Source organism: Gaeumannomyces tritici (genome assembly GCF_000145635.1).
Source record: "Gaeumannomyces tritici R3-111a-1 unplaced genomic scaffold supercont2.5, whole genome shotgun sequence".
Classification (NCBI taxonomy): domain Eukaryota; kingdom Fungi; phylum Ascomycota; class Sordariomycetes; order Magnaporthales; family Magnaporthaceae; genus Gaeumannomyces; species Gaeumannomyces tritici.
This window is the reverse complement of record NW_008804549.1, coordinates 4,066,068-4,089,817: the sequence shown is the minus strand read 5'-3', so window position 1 is coordinate 4,089,817 and position 23,750 is coordinate 4,066,068. Positions and strand designations below refer to the sequence as shown.

General features: G+C 58.5%; 10 protein-coding genes and 1 non-coding gene across 12 annotated transcripts; 4 read left to right on the top strand and 7 right to left on the bottom strand.

Annotated features, from left to right (window-relative positions):
• Nucleotides 1–265: 265 nt before the first annotated feature.
• GGTG_10339 lies at nucleotides 266–3,791 on the bottom strand (the record flags this gene model as incomplete). 2 transcript variants are annotated; one of them, XM_009228212.1, is made up of 2 exons in its annotated part: nucleotides 266–3,384; nucleotides 3,564–3,791. In XM_009228212.1, the coding sequence occupies 2 exons, from the start codon at nucleotides 3,595–3,597 to the stop codon at nucleotides 731–733; spliced, it is 2,688 nt and encodes an 895-aa protein (XP_009226476.1). The 2 variants fall into 2 exon arrangements, with proteins under 2 accessions (XP_009226476.1, XP_009226475.1); XM_009228211.1 differs by lacking the exon at nucleotides 3,564–3,791 and having other exon boundaries at nucleotides 731–3,526.
• Nucleotides 3,792–5,112: 1,321 nt separating this feature from the next.
• On the bottom strand, nucleotides 5,113–8,388 carry GGTG_10338 (hypothetical protein). Its single transcript, XM_009228210.1, has 5 exons — nucleotides 7,677–8,388; nucleotides 7,502–7,589; nucleotides 7,214–7,419; nucleotides 7,081–7,138; nucleotides 5,113–7,024 (listed from the first exon to the last, which is right to left on the bottom strand). Exons 1-5 carry the CDS (start codon nucleotides 8,058–8,060, stop codon nucleotides 5,292–5,294), a joined length of 2,469 nt encoding a protein of 822 aa, XP_009226474.1. The 5' UTR covers nucleotides 8,061–8,388; the 3' UTR covers nucleotides 5,113–5,291.
• A 139-nt stretch (nucleotides 8,389–8,527) lies between these two features.
• On the top strand, nucleotides 8,528–10,047 carry GGTG_10337 (molybdopterin synthase catalytic subunit). The gene is made up of 2 exons (XM_009228209.1): nucleotides 8,528–9,009; nucleotides 9,079–10,047. Exons 1-2 carry the CDS (start codon nucleotides 8,862–8,864, stop codon nucleotides 9,429–9,431), a joined length of 501 nt encoding a protein of 166 aa, XP_009226473.1. The 5' UTR covers nucleotides 8,528–8,861; the 3' UTR covers nucleotides 9,432–10,047.
• Nucleotides 9,888–11,971, bottom strand: GGTG_10336 (ribosome biogenesis protein Sqt1). The gene has a single exon (XM_009228208.1). The coding sequence runs from the start codon at nucleotides 11,746–11,748 to the stop codon at nucleotides 10,189–10,191; it is 1,560 nt and encodes a 519-aa protein (XP_009226472.1). The 5' UTR covers nucleotides 11,749–11,971; the 3' UTR covers nucleotides 9,888–10,188.
• Nucleotides 11,972–12,363: 392 nt separating this feature from the next.
• On the bottom strand, nucleotides 12,364–12,460 carry GGTG_20204. Its single transcript has one exon. It is a non-coding gene; the product is annotated as a tRNA-Pro (tRNA).
• Nucleotides 12,461–12,952: 492 nt separating this feature from the next.
• On the top strand, nucleotides 12,953–14,583 carry GGTG_10335 (hypothetical protein). The gene has a single exon (XM_009228207.1). It carries the CDS (start codon nucleotides 13,956–13,958, stop codon nucleotides 14,409–14,411), a length of 456 nt encoding a protein of 151 aa, XP_009226471.1. The 5' UTR covers nucleotides 12,953–13,955; the 3' UTR covers nucleotides 14,412–14,583.
• Nucleotides 14,584–15,165: 582 nt separating this feature from the next.
• On the bottom strand, nucleotides 15,166–15,366 carry GGTG_10334 (hypothetical protein; the record flags this gene model as incomplete). The annotated part of the gene is made up of 1 exon (XM_009228206.1): nucleotides 15,166–15,366. One exon carries the CDS (start codon nucleotides 15,364–15,366, stop codon nucleotides 15,166–15,168), a length of 201 nt encoding a protein of 66 aa, XP_009226470.1.
• Nucleotides 15,367–15,660: 294 nt separating this feature from the next.
• On the bottom strand, nucleotides 15,661–16,002 carry GGTG_10333 (hypothetical protein; the record flags this gene model as incomplete). Its single annotated transcript, XM_009228205.1, has 1 exon — nucleotides 15,661–16,002. The coding sequence occupies one exon, from the start codon at nucleotides 16,000–16,002 to the stop codon at nucleotides 15,661–15,663; it is 342 nt and encodes a 113-aa protein (XP_009226469.1).
• A 230-nt stretch (nucleotides 16,003–16,232) lies between these two features.
• On the bottom strand, nucleotides 16,233–18,535 carry GGTG_10332 (hypothetical protein). Its single transcript, XM_009228204.1, has 3 exons — nucleotides 17,878–18,535; nucleotides 17,412–17,821; nucleotides 16,233–17,348 (listed from the first exon to the last, which is right to left on the bottom strand). Exons 1-3 carry the CDS (start codon nucleotides 18,098–18,100, stop codon nucleotides 17,028–17,030), a joined length of 954 nt encoding a protein of 317 aa, XP_009226468.1. The 5' UTR covers nucleotides 18,101–18,535; the 3' UTR covers nucleotides 16,233–17,027.
• Nucleotides 18,536–18,827: 292 nt separating this feature from the next.
• On the top strand, nucleotides 18,828–19,313 carry GGTG_10331 (hypothetical protein; the record flags this gene model as incomplete). Its single annotated transcript, XM_009228203.1, has 1 exon — nucleotides 18,828–19,313. The coding sequence occupies one exon, from the start codon at nucleotides 18,828–18,830 to the stop codon at nucleotides 19,311–19,313; it is 486 nt and encodes a 161-aa protein (XP_009226467.1).
• Nucleotides 19,314–21,756: 2,443 nt separating this feature from the next.
• Nucleotides 21,757–22,140, top strand: GGTG_10330 (hypothetical protein; the record flags this gene model as incomplete). Its single annotated transcript, XM_009228202.1, has 1 exon — nucleotides 21,757–22,140. One exon carries the CDS (start codon nucleotides 21,757–21,759, stop codon nucleotides 22,138–22,140), a length of 384 nt encoding a protein of 127 aa, XP_009226466.1.
• Nucleotides 22,141–23,750: the final 1,610 nt, after the last annotated feature.

Below are 23,750 nucleotides of genomic sequence, written 5' to 3'. Positions count from 1 at the left end.
GCCCGGTGCCTACGCCGTTTGTTCTTATTTATTTTTAATAGCTGCCGTCGATCGGGCGGCCACAAGCTTGCCAATTATAGCACCGGCCGTTGGCTAGCGGGGAGGCCGTCGCGGACTCTTGCTTGTGGGCCCGTCTCGGCCGTCGACGCGTCCCTCGGTCGTAGGCTCAAGCCCTGCTGCACTGATTATTGAGCGACATCGGATGGGAGGGTGCCTTCACGAACGGGCCCAGACCTCGGCATTTACCTCACGATCATGATGGGAGGGCGAAAAGCAGGTGATTTGATCGTCCGATTGGACTGCTGTGCAAAACTTCATCCGTTTCTTTGTCTGCATGCATGGAAATGTCCGAAAACAAGCTTCCCGCTACCGTTGCCGCGTAAATCCAAGAGATGTCTAAGCTGAAATGTGCCAGAAAGAAACAACAAGACCAAATACCGTAAGCATATCGGGGGAAGAAAGCGAGGTGGACAAGAGTCCTACAAGTCTAAAAACACATGAGCATAATGTCGTGTCCGTGAGCGTGTCCGCATTATGCATGGAAGCATGGATACTCATCGACTCGTCAATGAACCGGAGAGGGAAAGAAAAGCAAGAGAAACTCGATAAAGAAAGCCCACCAAAACGCCCACGCAATGCATGATATGTAAAGGCAAACGCTGAAAAGATATGGGAAAGGAACACTCAAAGTGTGACACTAACTCCACGCTTGAGGAGTCGAGATTAGACATTAAACATGAACGTCGTCGGCGCCATCAAAGACACCCCCCTCGGCCGAGGCCGTGTTTCGCCTCTGCCTCCTGCTCGTGCGGCGCTGGTGGTCTGTAAAACGCGTCTGGCGCCGGATCCCCAGCCTGGAGTCCTTGCCGGGACCCAGCCCCAGGGCCCATGTGTCTGCGCTGTCTGGGTTGTCTGCGCCCAGCTTGCCCCGGAGGACCGTCTTGTGGCGCACGCCCTGGAAAGCCGGATCCTCGAGCACGTCGTCGTTGGCCACGAAGCTGATAACCTCGGCCAAGCAGGTGACGCCGTGCGGCAGGCGGAAATCCTGACGTCCGGGCAGCAGGGAGCAAAGCGCGACCAGGTACAGAACGAGGAGCGCAAGGATAGTTCCGAATCCCGACACGAGCGGAAGCATGCGCACTTCAGACGTCGACAGCGTCAGGGCCATGAAGACGCCGCCTGCGAGCACGGGGATCAGGACGAAGAGAACAGAGAGGAACGAGATGACGGCGACGCGCCAATGCCCATTGCGCACGGCATGCCAGCTGGACTGGATCGGCAGACACGCCGCATAATCAGCTAGGACGGACTGCTGAGGCGTCGCGCCGCCCCTGGACCCCTGGCGGGGGCGAGAGAGCTCGGCCCATGGCTGCATGATGCGCACCCACATGTCGAGGGCCTGGAACGGCAGGAAGAGCAGCATCCCGATGAAGGAGGGGATGAAGCTATACAGGAAGTTGGCAGCCGAAAATGCACCACCCACGGGGCCAGCGGGAAGACCTGGTAGGAAGCCGTTGCGGATGTTGGTTGCGGGGAGGAAAGAGACGACCAGCAGGGCCACCAGCAGAAGGGCGGCGGCAGCGACGAAACCGACCATCTGTGGGGTGCGCAGGCACCAAGGCAGGTAGCGGTAGCGCACGTTGGGCGAGTGCGGCAAGGCCTCGATGTCGATCTCGCCCTCGAGTTTCTTCTCGACTCCCGAAGCACTGGGACACTCCGACATGCGCTGGGCCAGGGGCTTGTCCGGGTTCTGCTGCATCCACAGGTCGTACTTCTTGAGCGCACCCAGCGCGTACCAGTAGTCGTCGCTGGGCTCGGCCGTGGTCCAGTAGGCGAGCCTGTCGATGAAGCGGTGACGGAGCGCCCACTTCAATTCGTCACGCGATGCGAGCACCTCAGTGCCGCGGTAGTCCTTGAGCGCGTTGGGTCCGGATTGCGCAACGAGCGCCATGATATCCGCCACGGATCTCGGGTCCCAGATGGCGCCCGTCAGCTCCTTGGCCCTCCAGAACAGCAACACCACGACGGCGGAGCCGAGCATGGCCAGGTACATGACAACGAGCGTCCAGGCGACACCCTGCACCGTCGCCCAGCGCCACGTGCCGTCGACAAGGACGACGGCGAAGAGGGAGCTCTGGAGAGGCAACGAGAAGCTCATGAGCCACGTAACCAGCACCGGCAGCCACACATTCCAGGGGCCAGTCAGGCGAGGCCACAGGAAGGTCGAGGGCTGGTACATGTCATCAAATATTGCGCCATAGCGCTCCGCGGGCGAGGGAGACGCGAGGCGCATGAAGGGCATAATGCGAAGCATGGCCACGACCACCGATTGCGCCCAGAGCAGGACTACGGCGCCGAGGAGCGCGGGGAGGATACGGAAGACGAAGTATTGTCCACCGTAGATGGAGCCGGCGTAAGGTGCGAAGTTGAAGCCGTTGTTACGGAGCGAGTAGGCGGCACAGAAAATGAGGGCTGCGATCATGAGCACGCAAAGGCCGAGAAACGCCGCCATGGGCAGCGGGCGCAGGATGTACGGCCTGAAGTTGGCGGGTGGGTTCAGGCGCTGAGTGTCGCGGTCAGTGGCCAAGGCCATGTCGAAGACTACGCAATCCTCTTGGGGCGAAAGCGGCGGATGGGAGCCGTTGGGGGGCATGCGCGAGGGAGGCCCTTGGTGGACCAGAGTAGACATGGACGAGGCGGACGAAAGCGGCTGGGCACCCGGAGTAGGACGCCGCCACTGGCGCTGTGCGGAACGCTGCGAGCGGTGTTGGTCGAGGGCGGCGGGCGGCCGCTGAGCGGCGTCGGGCGCGAAGAGCGGGTTGGACTCAGTTGAGGTTTCCGTCTCGCCGTCGCGCTCTTTGGTGATGGCCTCGATGGCATAGTGGATGTAAGGCCCGTCGTCGACACCAGGGGTGACCCTGCAGGCCTCCCAGGCCAGCTCGTCCTTGAGCGACATGCCGATGAGGGCGGCTTGCCTTCCCTGGGCCTCCGCCTGGAGCCCGATCTCCTTGATATCGTCCAGCGTGAGGTCGGGCTCGTCCCTTAGGCTCGCGAAAACGGCGTTGGGGAGGATTACAGCCGGAGGGCTGGGGTACAACCGGTTGGGGTACAGCCGGTCTGGGCCGTAGAGGTCGGAGACCGAGTCCAAGGCCGAGTCCGAGTCCGAGATCGGCGGGTCGGGCGCAAAGGGCAATGGGGCGCAAGGTCCAAGGGACGGCTGTGGTGAGTCGGAGCGAAGAAACTCGTCGTAATCGCCGGCGTCGCTCTCGGGCTGGCGGGCGGTGGCCTGCGAGGAGCTGGAGGAGCCTGAGGAGGCGGTCCAGGCAGCTCGAGAGTATGAGAGGGGGTGCGAGGGGCGGTGGGCGGACGATGGCGGACCCCGTCCTGTGAAGCAACCAACACGGTCAGCAGGCGTGTTCCCTCTCACATAGGCCAACGATAGACACAGGAATAGAAACAGGAGGTGGGACAGGACGGACAGAGGCAGGTGCAGGCAGGCTTGTCTGGCCGGACGGGTGCTCGTCATGGGTGGGAAGGAGAGTGAGCAGTGTGCGAGAGCGTACTTGGCCTTTCCATATGTTCAAAGTCTTGGATCATGTCTGCGTGCTGAGCTGTCTAGTGTCTAGGCGGTCGGGTTGGGCGGCCGCATATGCACTCTCCACTGCTTGTCTGTTGCTGGCCAATGGGTACTGCAGCAGTCCTGCAATGCACAGAGCTGCATCATGCGGGCACCGCTGGAGTGCATCGTGGGCTATCTATGGCTGCCACTGGCCGCGAGGCTGGGAAAAGACCAGGGTCTAATTGATGTGGTAGTGCGAGGTTGGGGGAGGGGCTCAGGGGATGTATGGGTGGTGGGCACCCAAACGATCAGGTGCGCGACGCGACGCTGGGCTGGGGTGGGTCAATGGCACTTCCAGCCTCATTGTTTTCCCGAGTCTGGGCGGCATGCAGGATCGCAACACTGGCATTTTTTTCTGATACCTTTCTGGTAATTGGTGTATATTTGAAGAGGGATGGTTTCTTCAAATCCATCGCACTTTATCTATCGTTCGTCCTATGTTGCTGCCATCCCAACTGCGTTCTTCTCTCTCGCTGAAGCTCCAGTTGGCATGAAATTCAATTCACTATGTGTGGCTGGGAGCTGGGACCTAGGAGCTAGGAGCTAGGAGCGGGCAGGCTCCACGGCTCCTTCGGGCACAAATTGTGGCTGGGAGCTCAACACCCTCCCAGGGCTGTTTGTGCCACCGGCTCCCATCACCCGTCGGCTCCCGTACCCTGTCTGGGCTGTTGGACAGCCATTTTGTTTCACACCCGTGGTCTTCACCGGCTTCAGGACGTGCGTGTTGGACCACGGATTTTTTAGATTTTTTTTTACTTGTTTGGTGCATGAAATTCAATCGGCTGGTATACATGTATATGCAATGCGCACAAATAACGAAGGGGAAGAATAAGGGGTGAAAACATCAAGTGCTGTTTGCCGTATCGGTGCCCGGCAAGAGAACTCCACCGCCGGACATGAATGTGCAGCGCAGCCGCAAAGCTTCACCTGCCGGCCATGGCGTGGCCGTTGGGCAATTAACCGCCTTGTCGTTAGTCACAACCTCCATAACATTCCCATCCGAGACGTTTAGAAACGGCAGTCTTTTTGGCCTGAACTTCGACGATGAGCATAACCCATAATGTTTAGGTCATTCCAGGTGGGGAGACAGAAGAAAGATGAAAATAAACGCAAAAATGATTTACTTGCAAGAAACAACAAGTTTATGAATGGCTCGCCAACCCGCCTGCATTGCTACCTTTGGCAATTTTTAGAAGGGGGTTTACTTTTTCAAAAAAAACAAAAAAAACAAAGGAAACACCCGAATGGCTTATTATACCCAACCCGCATCGGTTTGGAACCAATCCACAGCCACCACCTTATACAGTACCAGTATTCAGAGACACCGATTCCCTGGCTATAACTGAACCAATAAGACCAGTTGATCGAAAGGGAAACTTGACCTAAGATAACAGGCTCCAATTCCAGATAAACGTCAATGAACATCCCCACGAGAAGCTGGCAAAATGTGCCGAAGTCTACTGCCCTGGACGTCGGGGAGAGTTTGTCATGGGTGGGATAACAGTTTGTTATATCTGCACTTTGTTATCATTTAGTTTGCGACTGTTGCCTGTTATGCTCGAGTCGTTTACACGTGTAGCTGGCGGTTGCATACGAAGTTAGGCACGGACACGGCAGCCATTTCTCCTGTTTCCAACATGTATTAGATAGACTGTGCTTGAGATTGACGCTCCTAAGACAGCCGCTCGAACCGCTGCCGCGCCTTCTCCTTGGTCTGCTGTATAAAGTCGGAGTGGTAGTCCCCCGTGGTCTTGCGCGACGCCGCGGCCGCCGCATCGCCCACCTTGCCGCCCTCCGCCCCGAGTCCCACTCCCGGCATGTACAGCTCCGTCTGGATCGCATCGGCCCGGCCCGTCCCATCGGCCCCCAGTCCCTGTCCTGCCGTCCACCCCATCTTACTGAGCAGAGCGGCGCCTTTGGACGCCACAGCGGGCACCGCCGCAGCCCCTCCCTTCTTGGCACTACCAAAGCCCCTCCGTGAGCCCTCGCTGTCCCCGCCACGCTTGGTGTTGGGATTGACCGGCTGGTTGAACGCCAGCCTTCGTTCCTTGGCCCTGTCCCTGTATTGCTGTGATGATTGGGCGCCGCCCCGGACCGGTCTCATCTTGATAGGCACCTTTCCGAGCTTCAGCAGTTGCGTTACCGCCCGCTCCACATTAGTGTTGTCCGTCATGTTGAGTCGGTGCATTTCGCTCTCGCGTTCGTGTAGCCTGAGCGCCGCCCCGCTCTTGAACCCTCGCCGGCACACCAGACACTGAAGCCCATCCGCGTCTGCGTACGATACGTAGACTGGCGCCTTTTCTGAGCGGTCTCTCGGTTTTCTCCTGACGACTGTCTGCGTCTCGAGACCCAGCCCTACCAGCCTGGTCATGGCCTGTTCCTTTCTGTTCTCGTCCTGCAGCGCCTTGGCATGCTCGGCAGCGAGCACCTCGTGGTCTCGGAGGTCCTGCGCCTTGTCGAACTTGACCATGCACAGGAAACAGCATGTCTGCTCATCAGCGACGCCGTATGACGTGTATGTGTCATTACTGTGCGCCGCCCGTGGACCAAAAGCCCGTCGCCTGCCTGCCGGACCGGCTGTCTTGTCTGTGTCTCCCATGGCTTTGTCCGTTTCGTCCTCGCTGGCTGCTGCCTTGTTGCCGTGTAGCTCTGCGCTCTTTTCAAGCCACATCTTCATCTGGCCCCCCATGGCTATCGTCTTGTCCTTGGGTTTCTTAGTCCTCTTGCCGTTTGCGTCCAGCCAACCCTGGTCTCGGATAACGCCACCCTTCCCAGGGCTCTGTGCTTTATCGCCATCTTCGGGGGCCGGCGATTCAGGCTGTTGCTCAACGTTCACGTCGTGTATGCTCGGGTACGCGCGACCGTCCCAGTACTGCAGAAGCACATCGCGGTTATAAACCGGAACGAATGACTCCCGGTTCCGAGGGGCTGCCTGTTGCTGGTCAGCTTCTCTTGGTGGCTCTCTTGCAGGCACAAAGACTCCTGTGTGGATGAAGCCAACGGTGACAGGCTTGGATGCAATAGTAAACTTGGATGACGCTCGGAACTTGGCAAGCGCAGCATGTGCATCTTCGAGGGTCTGAAACTCTGCGAACCCATATCGCCACGAGTCGTTGGACCATTTGTCGCGCATGAGAAAGACGCGGCGTAGTGACCCTGGCCTTGCGCCAAGATTTGTCGTGTTGCCGACCGGCGCAGTCGACTTGAGTTTCTTGGTAGGTGGAGCTTCCTCCTTGATCGGCTGTCGGCTTTCGTCCAAGTAGAGCTTGGCTATCCCTCTGGCCAGGACTTCTTCCGTCACCGAGGGCTCTAGGTCCCGGACTACGAGGTATTGGGAGGGCATATCAGGGGACGCCTCGTCAGTCTCTCCCGTTAAAATGGGGGCTCCGCTGGCGCCGTCGTCGTCTGGGAGAGCACATTAGTATGGCAGTCGGCTTATGGTACAGACTCGGGAAGCATACCATTCTTCACACCGCACTTGTAGCAGGTTGACCGACGGGAGTAGTTGGGCGAGGCGCACTGTCGGTCGTGTGGTTAGAACATGAAACCGAGCGAGGTGTGGTCTAGGGAATGGGCCATAACGGGATCACAAACACTAGGACATGTCCAGGAGTTGTCGGAGCGGTTGTCTCCCCTGCCGCCGTCTTCCCTAGCGCGGCTGTAGTTGAGGTTCACCCGCACTTTCTCCATCTCCATGCCGCCTACAGCGGGCAGGTCAAACTCCATGCTGAAGCGGCACCTCTCGGCAAAGTCCTCAGCATCGTCAACCGAGTTGAATTCGACGAAGCATATACGGCGGTCTGCATTGCATGGCCAGGGGCGTTAGCTTGTCTGCCGGAAGCTAAATTACCGCCCGTCCCAGACTCAACGATTATCGCTCACTCAGCTTGTTGGTACGAAGGCGCATAGATCGTATATGCTCCGAGGAGAAATGTGGCGAGTTTGTGAATGCGTCGAATCCGTCGAGAATCTGCCAGAATACGGGGCCCGTCAGCTCCAGTACTGGTACAAGAGACAAGTGGGCGCGGCGCATAGCCCATGCGTCGTGGGGACTCACGTCGTCCTCGTTGACTTCCATCGGCAAGCCTTCCATGATGAGTGTGTGGTGTGGACCCTGTCGTGGGAGCGGCGAGGGGGAGCGGCCGTGGCGCTCGGAGCTGTACGGGGAGCGCGACCTCGGACGGCGGCGAGCACAATCATCGTGCGAGTCGTCGTAGTCGTCATCGTCGTACTTTAGCGTGTCGGGGTGCTCACCCCCGCGCCAGCCGCCGCCGCCGCCGCCCCTCGAGGGACCGTCATCCTGGTAGTAGCGATCGGAGCGCCCTCGATGGCGCGATTGCTCGGGGCCGCGGCCGTCGCGGTAGCCGTCCTCGGGCAGCCATGCCCTCGGCGCGGGGCTCCTGGCCGGGCTTCTCGATTGGTCTTTTTGAGATGGAATCATGACGGCACGGTTCGTGTTAGCGGTCGTGTCTCGATTTGTTGCTCCGTGTGCAGCGTGGCTTTTCCCAAGATGCTATCCATGGCTTTTACCCTTCCGCGGCTGGTAATGCTCTCGGTCGTCGCGCGAGGGCGACCGTGGCCGGCCCTCGCGACTTCTCGAGTTGTAGTCGTCGAACATGGGAGGTGTATGCCTAGCACGCGGCAGCGACCATGCTGTTATTCCCGAAGGCTAGCCGTGTGCTGTATATGACCGGGTTGGGGAGGGGCGTTGAAGTGTTTGACGCGAGAATCGCAGTCCTGAAATGGAGGCTCCGTCCAGGCCCTTGCATTTGCTCCGCATGGATCGACACAGGAAGGCGGGCACCATCTGCGCTGAGCTGAGTCAGCTTGCCCCAGCCGAGGAGCTGAGCTCGCTGCTGGAGTGGGGTTAAACTGGCGCTCCCTCCAGACCTGCATCGTCACTGACAGGGGGAACGAATGCCGAGTGAGCCAGGAATTCCCTCTCGATTCTGAGTGAGTCGGCTTCATCGGAAGTAAATAAATGCACCGGCGTTGGAGACTACCGCTGAAGAGGTGTACAGGCAGCAGGAGGTAGCTGCACCGGCTGCCTCCCCTTCTCCGTTGCCATCGACGACTCTCGCCTGAGCATCACAGATCATTTCCCTGTAGTGGCTGACCGACAGTTATTGCGGGCGCAACTTCGGCATCAACCACACCTACCCGCTAGGTACCTACACCTACCTAGGTACCTAGGTAGTTATATACCAGCGGCGCCTCAAAAAGAGGGAATAACCCATATACCATGGCGGACCAGCCTCAGATTCCAGCCGGCGCGCACGAGGCACAGGAAGACATGTGTTACGTCGCCCTGACCAGCGACCATTTGGACGTTCAGGCCGTGATGGACAGGGTGCGCAGTCCAGAAGCGGGAGCCATTGTTGTTTTTGTTGGTAAGTAACCAATATGACTAAGAATCCAGTAAACCACATCGCACACCACGCCGCTGACCTGTGGTCCAGGAACCACTCGTGACAACTTCGACGGCAAGGCCGTCAAGGAGCTGCAGTACTCAGCCTATAACCCCGTCGCCCTGCGCTCTATGATGTCCATCTCTAAGGCCACGCTCGAGAGGCATGGCCTCAAGGGCATCGCGATGGTGCACCGGCTCGGCGTGGTCCCCGTCGGCGAGGACAGCATCGCCATAGCCGTCTCGGCCCCGCACCGCCAGGCCGCCTGGAGGGCCGGCGAGGAGGCCCTGGAGGAGTGCAAGGCCAGGGTCGAGGTTTGGAAGCGCGAGGAGTTCGAGGACGGCGAGGGGGTGTGGAAGGCTAATAGGGACGGCGCCGCTGGCCAGCGCGTCGAGGGCTCCTAGGCGCACGCCCTCGCCGCAGGGTCGTGGGTGCGCCGTAGCTTCGTTTCGGGCCAGGCGTCGACGCCTGAGCCGCCCGAGCCGGCTGGCGGCCGGTGTGCCGACGACGCCTGCGCGTACGCTCTCGCCATGAGCCTCGGTGTGTGCCGTGGGATTGCTAAGTTCCAGGTGTCGACGCCCGAACCGCTCTCTTCACGCCGCGGGTCGCCCGCGGCGTCTGCGCCGGAGAAGACTCCTCACAAGCCTCTTTAGAATCCCGACGATTTCGGCTAAATCTGAGGGCCGGTCGACATATAGATGGAAGTTGATGCTCGTACCTCGTTACGGGAAGGGCTGAACCCTTCAGCTTCGGTGGTCGACCAAGTATGGAAGATCACAGTGGGTGTGCCGGTATAGCATTTATATAGTCAGAGGTTTCACACCACCAGTCAACACGGTAGACACAGAAGGTGTACTGGTATAGCTGCCTGGTGGCTATAAGGGTTACATATACAGTATGCAGCTAGGGGTAGGTCATGATGTTCCAAAGTTACCAGTCTCGTTCTTCGATCAGTCAGTATAAGTGTGCGATAGTGGTAACCGTCAATACAAGACCCGGCAAGTGTAATGTGGATTGTTGGGTATGCAATAACTTTTTTTTTTTTTTTGCGTCGCGACTCTGATTGCACGCGAGAATCAAGGAAAATGGTATCTACAGCCATCAGAGGCCCCTCGAGAGCACCTGGACATATGCCGGGCCGCCAGGCGCAGGCTAGGAACACTATGCCTCAAACACAAGGACGACACCATCGTCGCCAGCAGTGACAACCCGCTCGCCCGTCTCTCCTTGCACAAACCCAAGCACGCCCCCACCCTCGCCGTCGCCCCTGTGCCCCCTCCACTCCTTGATGAGGCCCGCGGCCGCCGCGGAGGCGCTAGCGCCCTGGCCGGCCTGCTGCTGCTGCTGCTGGCCGCCGGCGCCGGCGCCAGCCGTGGTGCCCCTGACGTCCCAGCGCCTCACGACGCCGTCCATGCCGCACGACGTCAGCAGGTGCGGGCTGCCCCTGACGAACTCGACCTTGACGACGCTGAAGTCGCCGTGGGCGCCGCCCACGAGCCTCCGCACCTGGAACGAGCGCTGGGCGTCGTAGAGGGCGATGGAGCCGTCGACGGACCCGGCCGCCAGCAGCGTCCCCGCCGGGCCGGGCGGCGAGAAGCTCAGCGTCTCGACACCGTCGCCCTGCGCGTGCAGGCTCGCCAGTATCTGGCCGCCCTGTTGGTCCGAACCGGCAGCCGCACCTCCACCCCCGCGACGGCCACCACCGGCGCGCGAGCCGCCGCCACTCGAACTAGCCGCGGCCGAGGCGCCGAACCTGGGCAGCGCGACCACCTTGATGGCGCCGCCGGCGCCGCCCACGGCGAGGAAGGCGCCCGTGGGGGCGCAGGCGACGCTGTACAGGCCGCCCTCGACCTCAAAGCGCGCGTCGGAGCCGTCGAGGGCCAGGACGGACATGCCATTGTCGGACCGGACGCCGGCGGCGGCGGCGGAGCCGAAGACGTCCCAGACGAACAGGCTGCCCTCCTCGGACACGGTGGCCAGCATCTCGCCGTCGGGGGTCCAGGCGCCGGCGGAGCAGGGGGCCTGGTGCAGGAAGTAGGACTGCAAGATCTGCAGCGCCGGCGCGGCCGAGGCGTCGACCTGGTAGACCCAGACGGAGCCGTCGCTGGCGCCGAGGGCGACGACGTTGGGGTGCGCGGCGCCGTTGGGGCAGGCCTGCACCCAGTTCACCTCGGGCACCTCCTGCGCCTCCTCGAGGAACCGTATCTGCGGGGCTGCCGCCTTGTCGCCGGCCGAGACGGCGTAGGCTCGCAGGCGGCCGTCCAGCCCGCCGCTCAGTAGGTACTCGCCGGCCGGGTTGGTGAAGGCTAGGGCGTTGATGCTGTCGGTGTGGCCGTCGATGTGGAAGAGCGGGTCGAGCGCCGTCGGGGCCGCCGGGGGCGCGCCGCTGTAGTTCTCGGGTAGCAGCGGGCGCGGCGGCACGCCGGCCGTGTCGAAGACGTAGCCCTTGCCGGGCGCATCGTCGGTGTCGCCCTCGGAGCCGCCCGTGGCGATCAGGGTCGGGCGGGTGGGGTGTTGGGCAATAGTGAAGACCGAATCCTTGTGGTGCTCAAAGTAGGCGATGCCGTCGTTGGACAGGTTGATCTCCTCGCCGTCCTCGTCGTCGCTGTCCATGGGGATGTCGCCGTCTGCGTCGTCGGGGATCTCCTCGAGCGCATCCTCAGCCGCTAGCATCTCGGGCTCCGAGTCCGGCTCATCCTGCGGTTGTTTTGAGGAAGACATGCTGAGCTATATTGTGTGATGGAGATTCGCGGTTTGCGCAGTGGCCGAGTCTCGAGATCGACTCTGGCCGCGGGGATGGTCCCGAGTTTTGTATTCACAACTCAACCGGCCCAAGCACTCAGGCGCGTTCCCCGACTGCTGAACTATTCGTTGACAGTGACGCACAGGACAGCCGTAGAATTTGCTTACTTATTGCCAAAGAAAAAAAAGTCTACACCATTCGTTGTTGATTTCAAATGCGCGGGGCAACTACAATTCGAGCTCCTGCCTGGCCCCTCCATCGATCCTGTGTCGTCACAGGCGGACCCACAAGCGGCCCGGCTGGCGATTTTGTGAGATAGATCGGTGGCCGAAAACTGCCGACGGCCGACCTCGAAGAAGACCTGCCGTATGCATGTCCGTATTTGCATTCCTGATAGTGGCGTAGCAGGCCGGTTAACAAGTAGTTGAAAAGATTTCTATTACGCGTAGGCTGCATAGAAATGGAGTATTTCTGGCCGATGCACGATTATGCAGGGCGATTCTCCATCAACAAAAAAAAGGAAAAGAAAAACCACGACGCTTCTTACACTGTCTGCAAAAAGCATCTCAACAAGAGCCCAATGGGCTGCATACTGACAAGAGTGGGACTTGAGCCCACGCGGATTGCTCCATAGGAAGACGTTTTGTTTTCACCCTGATCCTACGCCATAACCAACTCGGCCATCTTGCCTGTGTTCGCATTGGTGAGCGCTTCTTCGTGTTGTGTCCGCTTATATGGGCTGGGCGAGTAAGTCGAAGAGACTCCACTGGCGACGAGGCTCCATTCGGGGGAAGGATGCCTTGGGTAGGTATGTATGTAGCGGTGTGAACAAGAGAAACATGTCCAAACAAACCAGACGTTATGAATAGCCCTTTCCCCTACGTGGCAGGACCCAAACGCACCAAGATTGTTTCTAGAGGCGCAGGGTGCTGTCAACCCAGACTCAATAGAGGCACCCCCTGAAGATTGGATGAGTTGTAAAGCCTTTCCCCAGGTGACAGCTGAACGTACGTAGATCCATGGGCAAGTCTCGTGAGACGGGGGAGGCGCGAGATCGGATTGCCCGACCTCGCCGTCCCTTGCCTTGGGAAGTTGGGGTACCCCGGGCCCTGGTGTCGTCCAAGGACCAGGCAGCCAGGCCACTGGCATACCCTTGCACAGAAGCCCTGCCTAGAGGACATTCCTGGAGCCTGGGTTGGGTTGGAGTCAGCGACAGGCCAGATACCAAACAAACAATCGACCTTGCCAGGCGGGAGAAACACATATGATCAGCGGTTACCTGGTTATAGGATGAGACGCGACTCCTGTCATCCTGAAAGCTAACGCCCTATTTTTGGATGGCAACAAGATCTGTTTCGCTGGCCCCTGAACGTCCAATGTTGGCCTCGTCGCCAGTCCGCTTGGCTGCGACGGCGTATGTGTGCAGACTGCACACCGCAGCAACAGGGGTGGAGAATTTTTGCATGCTGGATGGGATGCGCTCGAAGCGTTCCTTTCCTTTTCTTCCCTCTCATCCTCCTCGTCATTTGAAACGACGAGGCATCGCCAAAGCCTCAAGGGCCAACCCAAGTTGAGGTTACTGCCGACAAGCCATCTGCTCGCCGATCCAGCGGTGTAACTCGCGAGCTAGCGAGTCAACGACCCGGCACGTGCCCGCCAGGCGCTTCTCTGTTGACAGAAAGGGAAGTCTAGCGAATGATGGAAACCTTCTAGAAAGTCAGCTGCAGCGTGCCGTGTCAATCACCGCCTCTTCCCCAAAGAAGCACTCTGTGATGTGCACATGACGGAACACCCGACGGCGTGTGCAGGACGCAGCCCTTCCCAGCAGAAGGGGTGAAAGGGTGAAGGGGTGAAGGGGTCCACGTCACCACCTGAGGAGAGAGGACGGCGACCTGGTGGCGCAAAACGTCGGGTGCTCAGGTGAATCGAGAGTCATGTCTTTGCAGCTGTCCAACTGTCTAATTGACTTTTTGGCTGGTTTCTGGCTGTGTTCCCAGGGGTCGGGCGGGAGCTCTGTGCTGTGTCATCCCTCCCGGCGGGAAAAGGTCGGCATAACGTGTGCTCGGATTGGTCGGGCGCGGGGACAGCCATCTGTGGCAGCCGTTTGACACGACAACCGACGGCCCAGAAGCTAGCGGCGACACTATCGACCGTTGCATGACGGCGGCGCCCGACGGTTGGTGACATGGCCTGCCACGCCTGTGGCAGCGAGAGAAGCCCAGCTTCGAAAGCAGCAATGCGAAAAGGACCAGGCCAGGCACAGCGGTATGGTATACACCTTCCCAAGCAGACAGAAAGCCACACGCCGCCCCACGACAGGGACAGACATGAACCGCAACGCAACCGCGACTCCACCGCCAGGCGAGATTACCAGCTGGGACCAGGGCGAAGCTGCCGGAACCCCCACGATCTACTGAGATTTGAATTCCCGTTTGTTGTGTCGCTCGTCTGGTTCCCCCGATCCGCTGCATGCAACCCCATCTCTCGCGGGACATGCCTGCTGCCGCACGACATGGCCTTTGTGACTGTCCAGCCTTCACAGACAAAAATGGCAGTGGCGGCGTCTGGAGGCTCCTGTCATAAAACTTTGCCTGGCGATGCCACCATCGCGAAACACCGAGAGCCGCTACCTATGCATTAGCAGCACTACTGCACCTGGCGTGTTTTGTTGACAAAAAGACACAGAGCTCCAGAAAAAAAAAATTGGGCATTGATACATACCTCCGCTCATCCCTCTCCCTTGCGTCTTCTGCTGCATTAGTGCATGTACTCCTCCCATCTCGACGCATCAATAGCCAAGGACAGAACATGAGGTGATGGCTTCACTGTATGGAGATGGGATGAGAGGAGCGATAATGCCGCTGATCCGCTATACACACCTCCTCACTCTATTTCTCTCCTCGCTAGATGGTGGGTGTGAGGCAAAGGCAGGCAGCCTGTCGTAGGTGGCCCCTCCTCAGTGCGACCTGCCCGCCCTCGCAGGCAAAGACCTAGCAGCGCCTCAGCGGTCGTGTTGCCCAAAGCGGCAAGGGCCGTGTCAAAGCCACATCTCGGTTCCTTTTTTGGGCTCGCCCTCGGCACGCTGCCCGCTCCGGCCAAGAGATTGAGCAGCGTTCAGCATTGGAAAGGGTCCCGCGGCGATATTTTGGGTTGGTCAAAACATGCTCGTGTTAATGCTCCATCGTCCCCCAACGTCAGCGGGCACTTCCTACCGCCGTCTTTCCTGCCATTTGCTGGCAAGGGGTGTGAGCGGCGTGTGTGTGTGCGCGTGTGTGCGTGCCAGGGCCTCTGGAAGAAACCGCGCCGGGATGTGAAGGTTAAGAACGAACAAAAGAGAAGACATGTGGTGGGGCCCACCACACCCGCCGCTTGGACCGTTGTCGAAACATTGGCAGTCAGCAGCTGGGCTTTGTGTTTATAGGACCAGGTCTGGCGGCTATAGCCGTCCACTTTGGGGCCCATCGCTCTGCAGGCCATGTTGCTGCGAGGCTAACCTGCACGGCGGCGAGGGAGAATCCTACCCATGCCATGTTGGCATGGCTTTTGGGTTCGGGAATCTCGAGCGGCATGTCCTGGGCGGAGGAGGAGCTGGCCATGTGAGAGGGTGCTGCTCCACACGAGGTGCTTCTTCCCTATCGAATATCGATGCTTGACGCCTAGAGGTAGGCACCTAGGCGGATCGACATCCCCATTCGCGTGCTTCCCCTTCTCTCACTTTCCCTTGTTCTCCCTCGCCTTCTTCTCCCTTTCGTGATAAAAAAAAGAAGAAGAAAAAACAACCCGCTCGATATCCAAAAACAACAACACCCGTCCTGCGCAACCCTGTGTCGCCCCCCGTGTGGATCGCTCCCTTCCAAAGACGGCAACTTTCCACTTGCCTGCCCGCCCGCCTAAACCCCCCCTGACACCGCCCGCCCGCTTGCGAAACCAGTCCCCGTTGCAGCGCCTGCTCCTGGCCCTCCACCGCGTGCCACCCCTGTCGCGCTGTTTCGAAGATCCCGTGGAGAAGGGGAGAGGAGGGACGAGCCAGGCCCGTGAAGGTCGGCCCAGCCTTCTAGGGGGGCCGGCACATTGTCCTCTCTCCTCCTTCTCACTCTCTGTCTCTTACGGCTGCTGTTGCTGACCGTTGCCACATTTTGTCGATCCTGCGCTGCAGCCCCTTGCTGCGTTTCCTTCATCCCCACCCTGGCTTTAAGCTTCTTCAGTGTCCCGGCAAGGTTATTTGCTTTCATTGCTGATGCCGCAGTCATGCATTCAAATTAACCGCGCATCAGAACCGCTCATCTGCAAACAAAATCAACATTTTGTAAATTACACCTCAACACGACCAAACGCCAAGCGAAGCACCTGCTACGATGTCCATTCTGATACCCACAGGTAGAAAACAGCCTCTCCAAGAGATGCTATCACCAAGGTACATGACATCAAGTTCACGAGAAACAATAGCAGCGGCAAACAATAGTGAGGCTCAAAAAGTGATTTTTATAGGTGAAGTGGCGGCTTGTCTGCCTGCCATCCCCAAAAAGGCTGTCTAAGTAAAAATGGACTTCTGTGTCTTGTTTGGGAGATAGGGGGTAAAGTTGGAAGGCCAGCTCTCGCAACAGTACACAGGTCGGGTGAAGTGAAGGGTATGAACGTGGGACATGAATGTCATCTTCGGCGTTTCGAAGCGACGATGATGAAGATAAGAGAATGGAACGAAGAAGAAAAAGAGCCAAAACAAAATAAAACAAACAAACGCCGATGTAAATGCTTGGTTTGAGACCCCTGAACGCCGTCGAAAATTGCCGATTTGGCCAGACTCCTTGACCCCTCCCAAAAGAAAACCCCGTTTGATCATGAAGGCCATGCCACCCAAAACCCTGCCCGCTATTTCCCACCCGGGATAGAAAGGAGATTTTGCCTCTTGCGCCGTTTTCCAGGGGCCGCCAAGGTGTGGAACAAAATAAAGTAGATGGTCGGGTTGGCATCGTACAAGTGAGCGAATGATTGGGTTTAACCAAAAGTGCAAAGAAAAGAAATAAAGGCGTGAATGGTGGGTGGTAAAAACACCGAGTGAAAGAAAAAGTGACGGATCCAAATTAGATTTTAAACCGTTCGTCGAGAGGTGAAGGTGTTGCCTTCCTCTTGGCTTCGTGGCATCGAGATTATGTCGTCGTTATTCGAACTCGGCATACTCATTAGGAGCGAAATCTTCTCGTGGTATTTTTTTGTGATTTTTTCTTCTTCTTTTTTTGTTCTTTGTTCTCGTCTCTCTTCATGCAAGAGATCCGTTGCTGCTGCTACTGTCAAAGTTGTGGCAGCCGCGCTCATGGCGCTTCATGTTGCTCCGGACGCTGAAGGCCTTGCCGCAACCCGCGTGCGGGCACTTGAAGGGCTTCTCGCCGGTGTGGGAGTGGCTATGTATCCTCAGAGAGCTAGGGCGGGAGAAGGCCTTGTTGCAGGTCTGGCAGATGTACCTGTCCTGCGACTGGGGGAAGGACGCGGCCGCCGAAGGAGAGATGTAGTGGTGGTGTTGCCACGGGTTCGCGCCCGAAGAGGGAGCCAGGGAAACGGACACAGGAATGGGAGGGAAGGTCTTGAGGTTTACCATGTTAGTTTAACGGTGCCATAGGCTGTGGGAAATAAGAGTGCGGCTTACCTGGGGCAGCGGCCTCTGGTAGTACAGGCCAGAGATCTGGGGCTGCGGCGGCGGCGTGGGCTGCATGGTCGGGTAGTAGGCGGTCATGGGGTTGGCCGGGCCCATGCCATAGTGGCCGGGTGTGGCGTAGGCGGGCTGGGCGAAAGGAGCCTGGACGGGAACGCGAGCGACGCTTTGTGCCATGTGTGCGTGGGCACGGTGCTCAGGCTCGATGTGGGCCATGGGCGGCGTCGAGTCGAAGTAGTAGCCCGATGCGCCGGGAAGTTGGCTGACAGACTTGGTGGAGGGCGAGTTGTAGCCGTCAAACGAAGCCTCCGAGGTCATGGGCGGGGTTGGCGGCATACCGCCGCGGACGGCCTGGATCGCATTGTAGTGTGACGAGTTTGGCCTGGTCTCGTGCCTCGATTGTGCTGTGAGTGTATTAGAAAGTGGATCTGTTAACAGGGAGATATGCTCAAAAACTTACATTGTTGCTGAGCCTGCTGCTGCTGCTGCCCCTGATGCGGGAACGGAGGAGCAGTCTCAGAGGTGGGCGATCCCTGATCCGCCAGACCGAGAAGGTTGGAGATGGAAGGCAGCGAGCACTTGTTGTCGTCCATAGGGGGCGACGGCGGGCCCTGGGGCTGGGTGAAGTAGCTGTACTGTAACTGGTGGCCCGGGTAGGTGTTTGATATCACGGCAGCAGCCATTGTGTCTGCGTGTTGGTTTGGGTGTGTGTGAGAGGCAAGTGGCTAGTAATCCACTCTTCGTTGCTATTCCTAATCTTCACTCTGTTGTTGTTGTCGTCGTCGTCGGCTCTTGCTGCGAGCAGGATGTCGTCGTCTTGTCTAGTATTAAGCGTATAGCGATGGGAATCTAGTGGCCGGAAGGAAGAAGCTCAGAAAAGGCGGACAGTCAATAAATATTATGTGATGGGAGGTTGTCGGAGGCCAAGCACCAGCTGGATGGATACGATGATATGTATAAAAGGGTCTTGAGATCAGAACGGCTCCAGAGATGAGGGGGAAGAGGGAGGGGTGGAGGCTTAAGTATGTCGTGTAGGCTGCAAGAAGATGCGAGGATGCTGCCCCGGGGTGGCAGATGGGAATTTTCGGTCTTGATTTATTTTATTTTATGGGTATTTTTTTTTCCCTCTTGCTGTCTCTATGGACCCCTGCTGCTAATTTGCGGGCACGCATGGTATTGTGAGATCCGCCAAGCGTGGGAGTCGAGGGAGGCGTGTGTGCCGTGTGCCAGGAGGCCAGCAGATGGGGGAGCCGATCCACACCGTTGATCCCTGGGGCAATGGCAACGACGACAACCTGTCACAGGTCGCGTGTGGGTCCGGCCAGGACGCATTCATGTTACGACAGACCCGGGATGGCGCTGATCAGAGGAGTGGGTATTCCAGCTTTCTTTTGACGATGCGAGGTGGAGATGTGGGCGGGATGGGGATGGGGGGAGGAGAGGGAGGAGGGTGTGCGGACAGATGGGCGAGGGGGAATGGGGGGTGTGTGGGCGAACTGGCGGGCAAGCGAGTCTGCGTGCGCGCCCCGGCTCGACGACCGACTCAGGGTAGGCCGCCTGTGGGCAGTCGACAGGCGCGGTCCCTCGTGCTTGACAGGCCAGCTTGACCCCGGAGCCAGTGCCCATCACCCCGGGAGAAGGCCCTTGAGCTCTGGAGGCACGGCTGGGGGGGGGGGGTGGGCGTGGAAGGCTGCTGCACGGGCCGTGGTGTGCGTAGGGGATCCCTGGCGGGCAGGCCCCATGGCCCTTGCGAGCGCTGGCCTGCTGGCTGGGGCAAGAAGGTTTCTGGGAGGTGGTGTGGGCTCTCTCCCACTGGCACGCCGGTCGGGAGAGCGGGAGAGATCGAGGGGTGTTCAGGTGCCAGGATTCTCAGGATCGGCGGAGGCCAAACGTTGACTGGCAAACCGGTTGATGCACGGGGCAAGGGTTGCTGGAGAAAACATTCCTATCTCAGCCAAATCTAAGCGCAGGCCCTGCCTTGCGTTTTCCTTGCGTTTTCCCAGCCGGCAGTGCTGCGTGACCAGCATAGGGTGTTCTCGACTGCGTATCAGCTATTCTCGGGCATCCCCATTGCAACCGGCCGAGTCGAGAAAGCAAGGGCAGAGGGACCAAGGCGCTAGTCCAGGCGAGGCAAGGGGAGAGGGTAGGGCAGACAAACAAAACATGGTAGGATGCATGCGCACGCAGAGAATACGAGCAGTAACAGCAGAAGCAGAAAGAAAAGAAGAAAAAAAGCAATTGCCGTGGTCCGTTGCCTAGCCCATCGCAGACTCGCAGCTTCCAGGTCCGGCTCCTAGCACGGTGTGGCCCCCCAGCACACTCAGGCGGCAGCTAGGCTCTAGTCGAGCTAGCGGCAGGTGCGATGGGAACAAGGCTCAGTGCTCGCCTGCTGGCTCGTCACGATTCGCACGGGTGGAGCTCCTGCCACGGTGTGCAGCGGCCGCGGGCATATCTGCCGCATTCGGGAAAAGGGCCGGGACGCCAAGGCCAGGAGAAAGCCGCTCTGGGCGATTTTCTTCTTCAAGCCTTCCCTCCAAGCCTGGACGTTGCATTTGTTTTTGTTTTTGTTGTTTTTTTCTTCTTCTCTGCTCTACCCACACCCCCGGCACCCACCCCAGCCGGCCGCCTCGATTGGATCAACCCTGGCCCCTGGCGCGCGACTGGGTGACCCCCCTGGCTCCCTGCCCGTTGAGCTACCACACCCCTGCCACCCTGCCGGGCAGCCCCTCGGCTCACCCAAAAGGATTCCCATGACGGTGTTTTGGGACAGGGTCCCTGCGGAGGGTACTTGAGACGAGGAGCGACTCGGAGCCGGCAGCAAGCTGGCTCAAGCGGCTTCATAAATGCTAACTGGGTCTTGGCTTTTCGCTGTAACCGGATTGCCAGGCTGATCTTGTGCCGTCCGGCCTTTGGGCCCGCTGCCATCCCAAGAATCCCAACCACCGGTTGTGACGATTCCATCGTTGATTTTCGCCTTGGTCCATTTAACGTCGATGGGCTCATTACGTCTGGAGAAGCCGTTGAGCCGCCCCAACTTTGGGCTGAGCGCTGTTTGTCTGCCAGCCTGGTCTAGCCCGCTCGGCAGGGCGGAGATGATGCTGCGAATTCGGATGATTTCCTGTCTGTGATAGATGCATAATGGTGTTGTCTCTTCTCATACGCTCGCCCCTGCTCGTAGTCTAGCACGTGGAATCCGCCAACCTCCTAGGAATATTGGCTCATGGGATTAAAATCCTACCAACACACTCGACAGTACGTGACTGTCTCGGGCTACACAGTCCATAGTAGACTCACGTCTCAATGTTCCATGCTGTACAAACCGGTGTTTATGTTCCGGTCTGCAGCCTACACCGCACGTGTCTCGTTTGGGCGGGACCCGTGTCCTCCAGCTCGGCCAGCGAAGCGGTTCGTCAACCGAGCAGGGCCGATACCCATCGCCCGGCGTCGGCGATCCGCTCTGGTACACAAATGCAGGGAGGTGTAAATCACCGCTTCCACTGCAGGGCAATTTGTCACTTTTTGGAAGCCCCCTTCTGGATCTTGACCTTGCGGGTCTAGAATGTGAGCGCCTGGACCGCCCAGAGTTCCATGTGTGCAACCAAGCCAAACATCCAGGCGGCAGCGAGATTGACCGGGCCACCCACAGCACGACTTGGGAGAGGCTGCCCGCTACTGTACCTCTTCTAAGCGATGACACGCGACTCCCCAGGGAAGAAACGGCACAGCACACAGCGCTCAACGCCGCATATAACCAAAAGTCAAAAGATAAAGAGGAGGTACTGTTACAATACTACGTAGGAACATGCTCTAACGCCGGGCTTTGTGGAGAAGGTGGGGGATGGGATAACAAAAAAGTACGGTGTGCGCAAAAACATTCATTGGCATTCACTGGGCTTGCGCTCCTGTACCTCTGGTGCAGGGGCAACGAACCTTGGGTCAAGGCGACGGCGATATGGGCTCGGGCGGCGGAAACCTAATCGATCCGCCGCGAGATTGATGCGGAGTATTGATACCCTTTCAAACAGTGGCCGGGTATTTTTTTTTTTTCGGGTGTCGGTCTGGTCAGCAATTATTAGGGGATGGACGACGCTCCCGCCCGCTGTGAATGTCACCCGGCCGCACAAGCCCTGCATTGTTTCGCTCTCCCGGGACCCTTAGAGATGCGATGATGGGCGCAGGCGAGTCGGGGGAGTGATGGGAGATGGGCGTAAATCATATCACGGGGCAATCTATCCAACTTTGTAACGTTTTCATTCATCACGCTGCCCAATACGAGTTTTATGTGTGTGTGTGCATATATATGTGTGTACCATATATAAGGTGCGTCCATGTTACAAACATGAACAACCGCCGTCGTGTGTCTTCGCCACGCCTCAGGCCCGACAACAGTAGCCCGGCCATGCAGGCCTCTCGCCACAAGTCAGTCGATGGATCGACGGGAGCGAATTCCGCCTGTGGACAGCACACCCAGGGCGGGCGAGCAGGTGGTGGCAGGGTGGGAAGGAAGGAGCATCAATGGGGTGGCGGCAGACTTGTTTCTCAGAGGAAACGGCTTGCAGCATCTCAGAAACAAAGGCTAAATCAATGCCCTCTTAAGATCGACCTTGTGGATGGGCCGGAAAAACGACACTCTAGCATGCTTAACACAACTAAGGAGCGGTCCGTGACATGGTTCCGGGGGTCGTGGTTGGCCAGCGGGCGGGCGGGCAGAGGTGCCCCCTAGAAAGCACACACACACGACCGCAGGAACGGAGCTCGGCGTAGGTGCATCGGGTGCTACTATTCGCAGGGGTGTGCTCGGAACTGGACGGGCCCTTGTCTGGGATGGCATCCGTCCAGGAGATTTTTCTGAAACAAGGGTGGGAAGTAAAAAAGGTGACAAGGAGGCGGAGGGAAGGCTGTCCTGTCGCTGGAAGGCTGACCATCCGAGCGACTCGCTGGGTGCTACGTGCTACGTGCTGCACGCGCACTGATGCCTTTCTTTTTTTGCTCTTCAAGGAAGGGAGTCCACTGGAACCAAGTTGGTGGCTCACCGACTACCCACCGGGGTGCGGGCTGGACGGCGAAGAATAGCAGCACCAGAGGGAGCCAGCCAACCCCTCCCATACAAGGTGATAAAACGCCAAGGCCTCCCGCAGTGGCATTTTGTTGTGTCGTGGCTCTGGCCAGGGTGGGAATACAAACATCTGAACGGTGACCTCTACGACCTCGGCTGTAGAGGAGCAGGCATCGTCCCGCCGCCAGCCATCAGCCATACCCCATACCCCAACCGCCTCGTCCCATCAATCTCATCCAGGCCATATTAGCCATTCGGGGCAAAGAAGCACTGTAACCGCCCGTCGTCTGGCGTCTCGGACAGAGACAAGAGACAGCCAAGGTTTCTTCTAGGCGTCCCATCTTCAGATGATAGCGAGCAGGGGGGTGAGAGAGATGTGCTAGTGCTGGTACGCCACAGGCCGAGCACGATTCGATTTGCGCAACACTAAGCACAAGAGGTTAGCCTCACACGCCGTCGCCATGTGAGAATTGAGCCGTTGTGCACAGTCGCTTTTGCATCGCCGAGCTCTGCCTATACGAAATGGCATGATATTCTGCGCGAGAATGGGGCGTAGGATGAGAATAGGAGGGAGAAAGAAAGAAGAAAAAAATCAAGAAAAACGCAAGAAAAAAAGCAAGTATACCTGCATGTAAAGCAAAGTAGCGACAGCCACCAGCCTCCCTCCGGAGTCATCAAATCCATCGACGCCACACAAGCTGCAAAGCCCTGGTCCCCAGTCCCAACGACATCAAACGACATGTCCAAGTGAAGGAGCATCCTTCGGCTGCCGGCCTGGACGCATCTCATATCTCATCTGATGGCCTCGCATCGCGGTTGACGGCCTGCCTGCCCGATTGTGTGCGGCGTTGCTCCAGGTTCCGGTCCCATCCCTTTGGTTTTAGATTTAAGTTTCCGCTCAATGCAGGGCAGCTCAACTTTGTTGGCCCTTCCCGCGCGTTTGATCAGCTCGGGTTTATCCCGTCACGAACGTCACGACGGCGACAGCAGCAAGTTGTTGATGTGTTTTTGCGAAATGCAAATATAGGATGTGTATGAACGCACTGGCCGCTTTACAGTCATGGCTCACACACACCCCTCAGCCTTGCAAAGCCGAGTCGGATCTGGAGCGTCGGCCGGGGGGGCACACGGACCTCTGCACTTCCATTTCCAGCCGGGGTTGCAGGTTGCTTGCTAAGATCTTACGAATCGAGAAAATCTCCCCTTGGCCCTGGTCGCACGCTTCAATTCGTCGCACGAGCGACTACACCACAGCCACTTCGGGCTAGCGCCTGGCA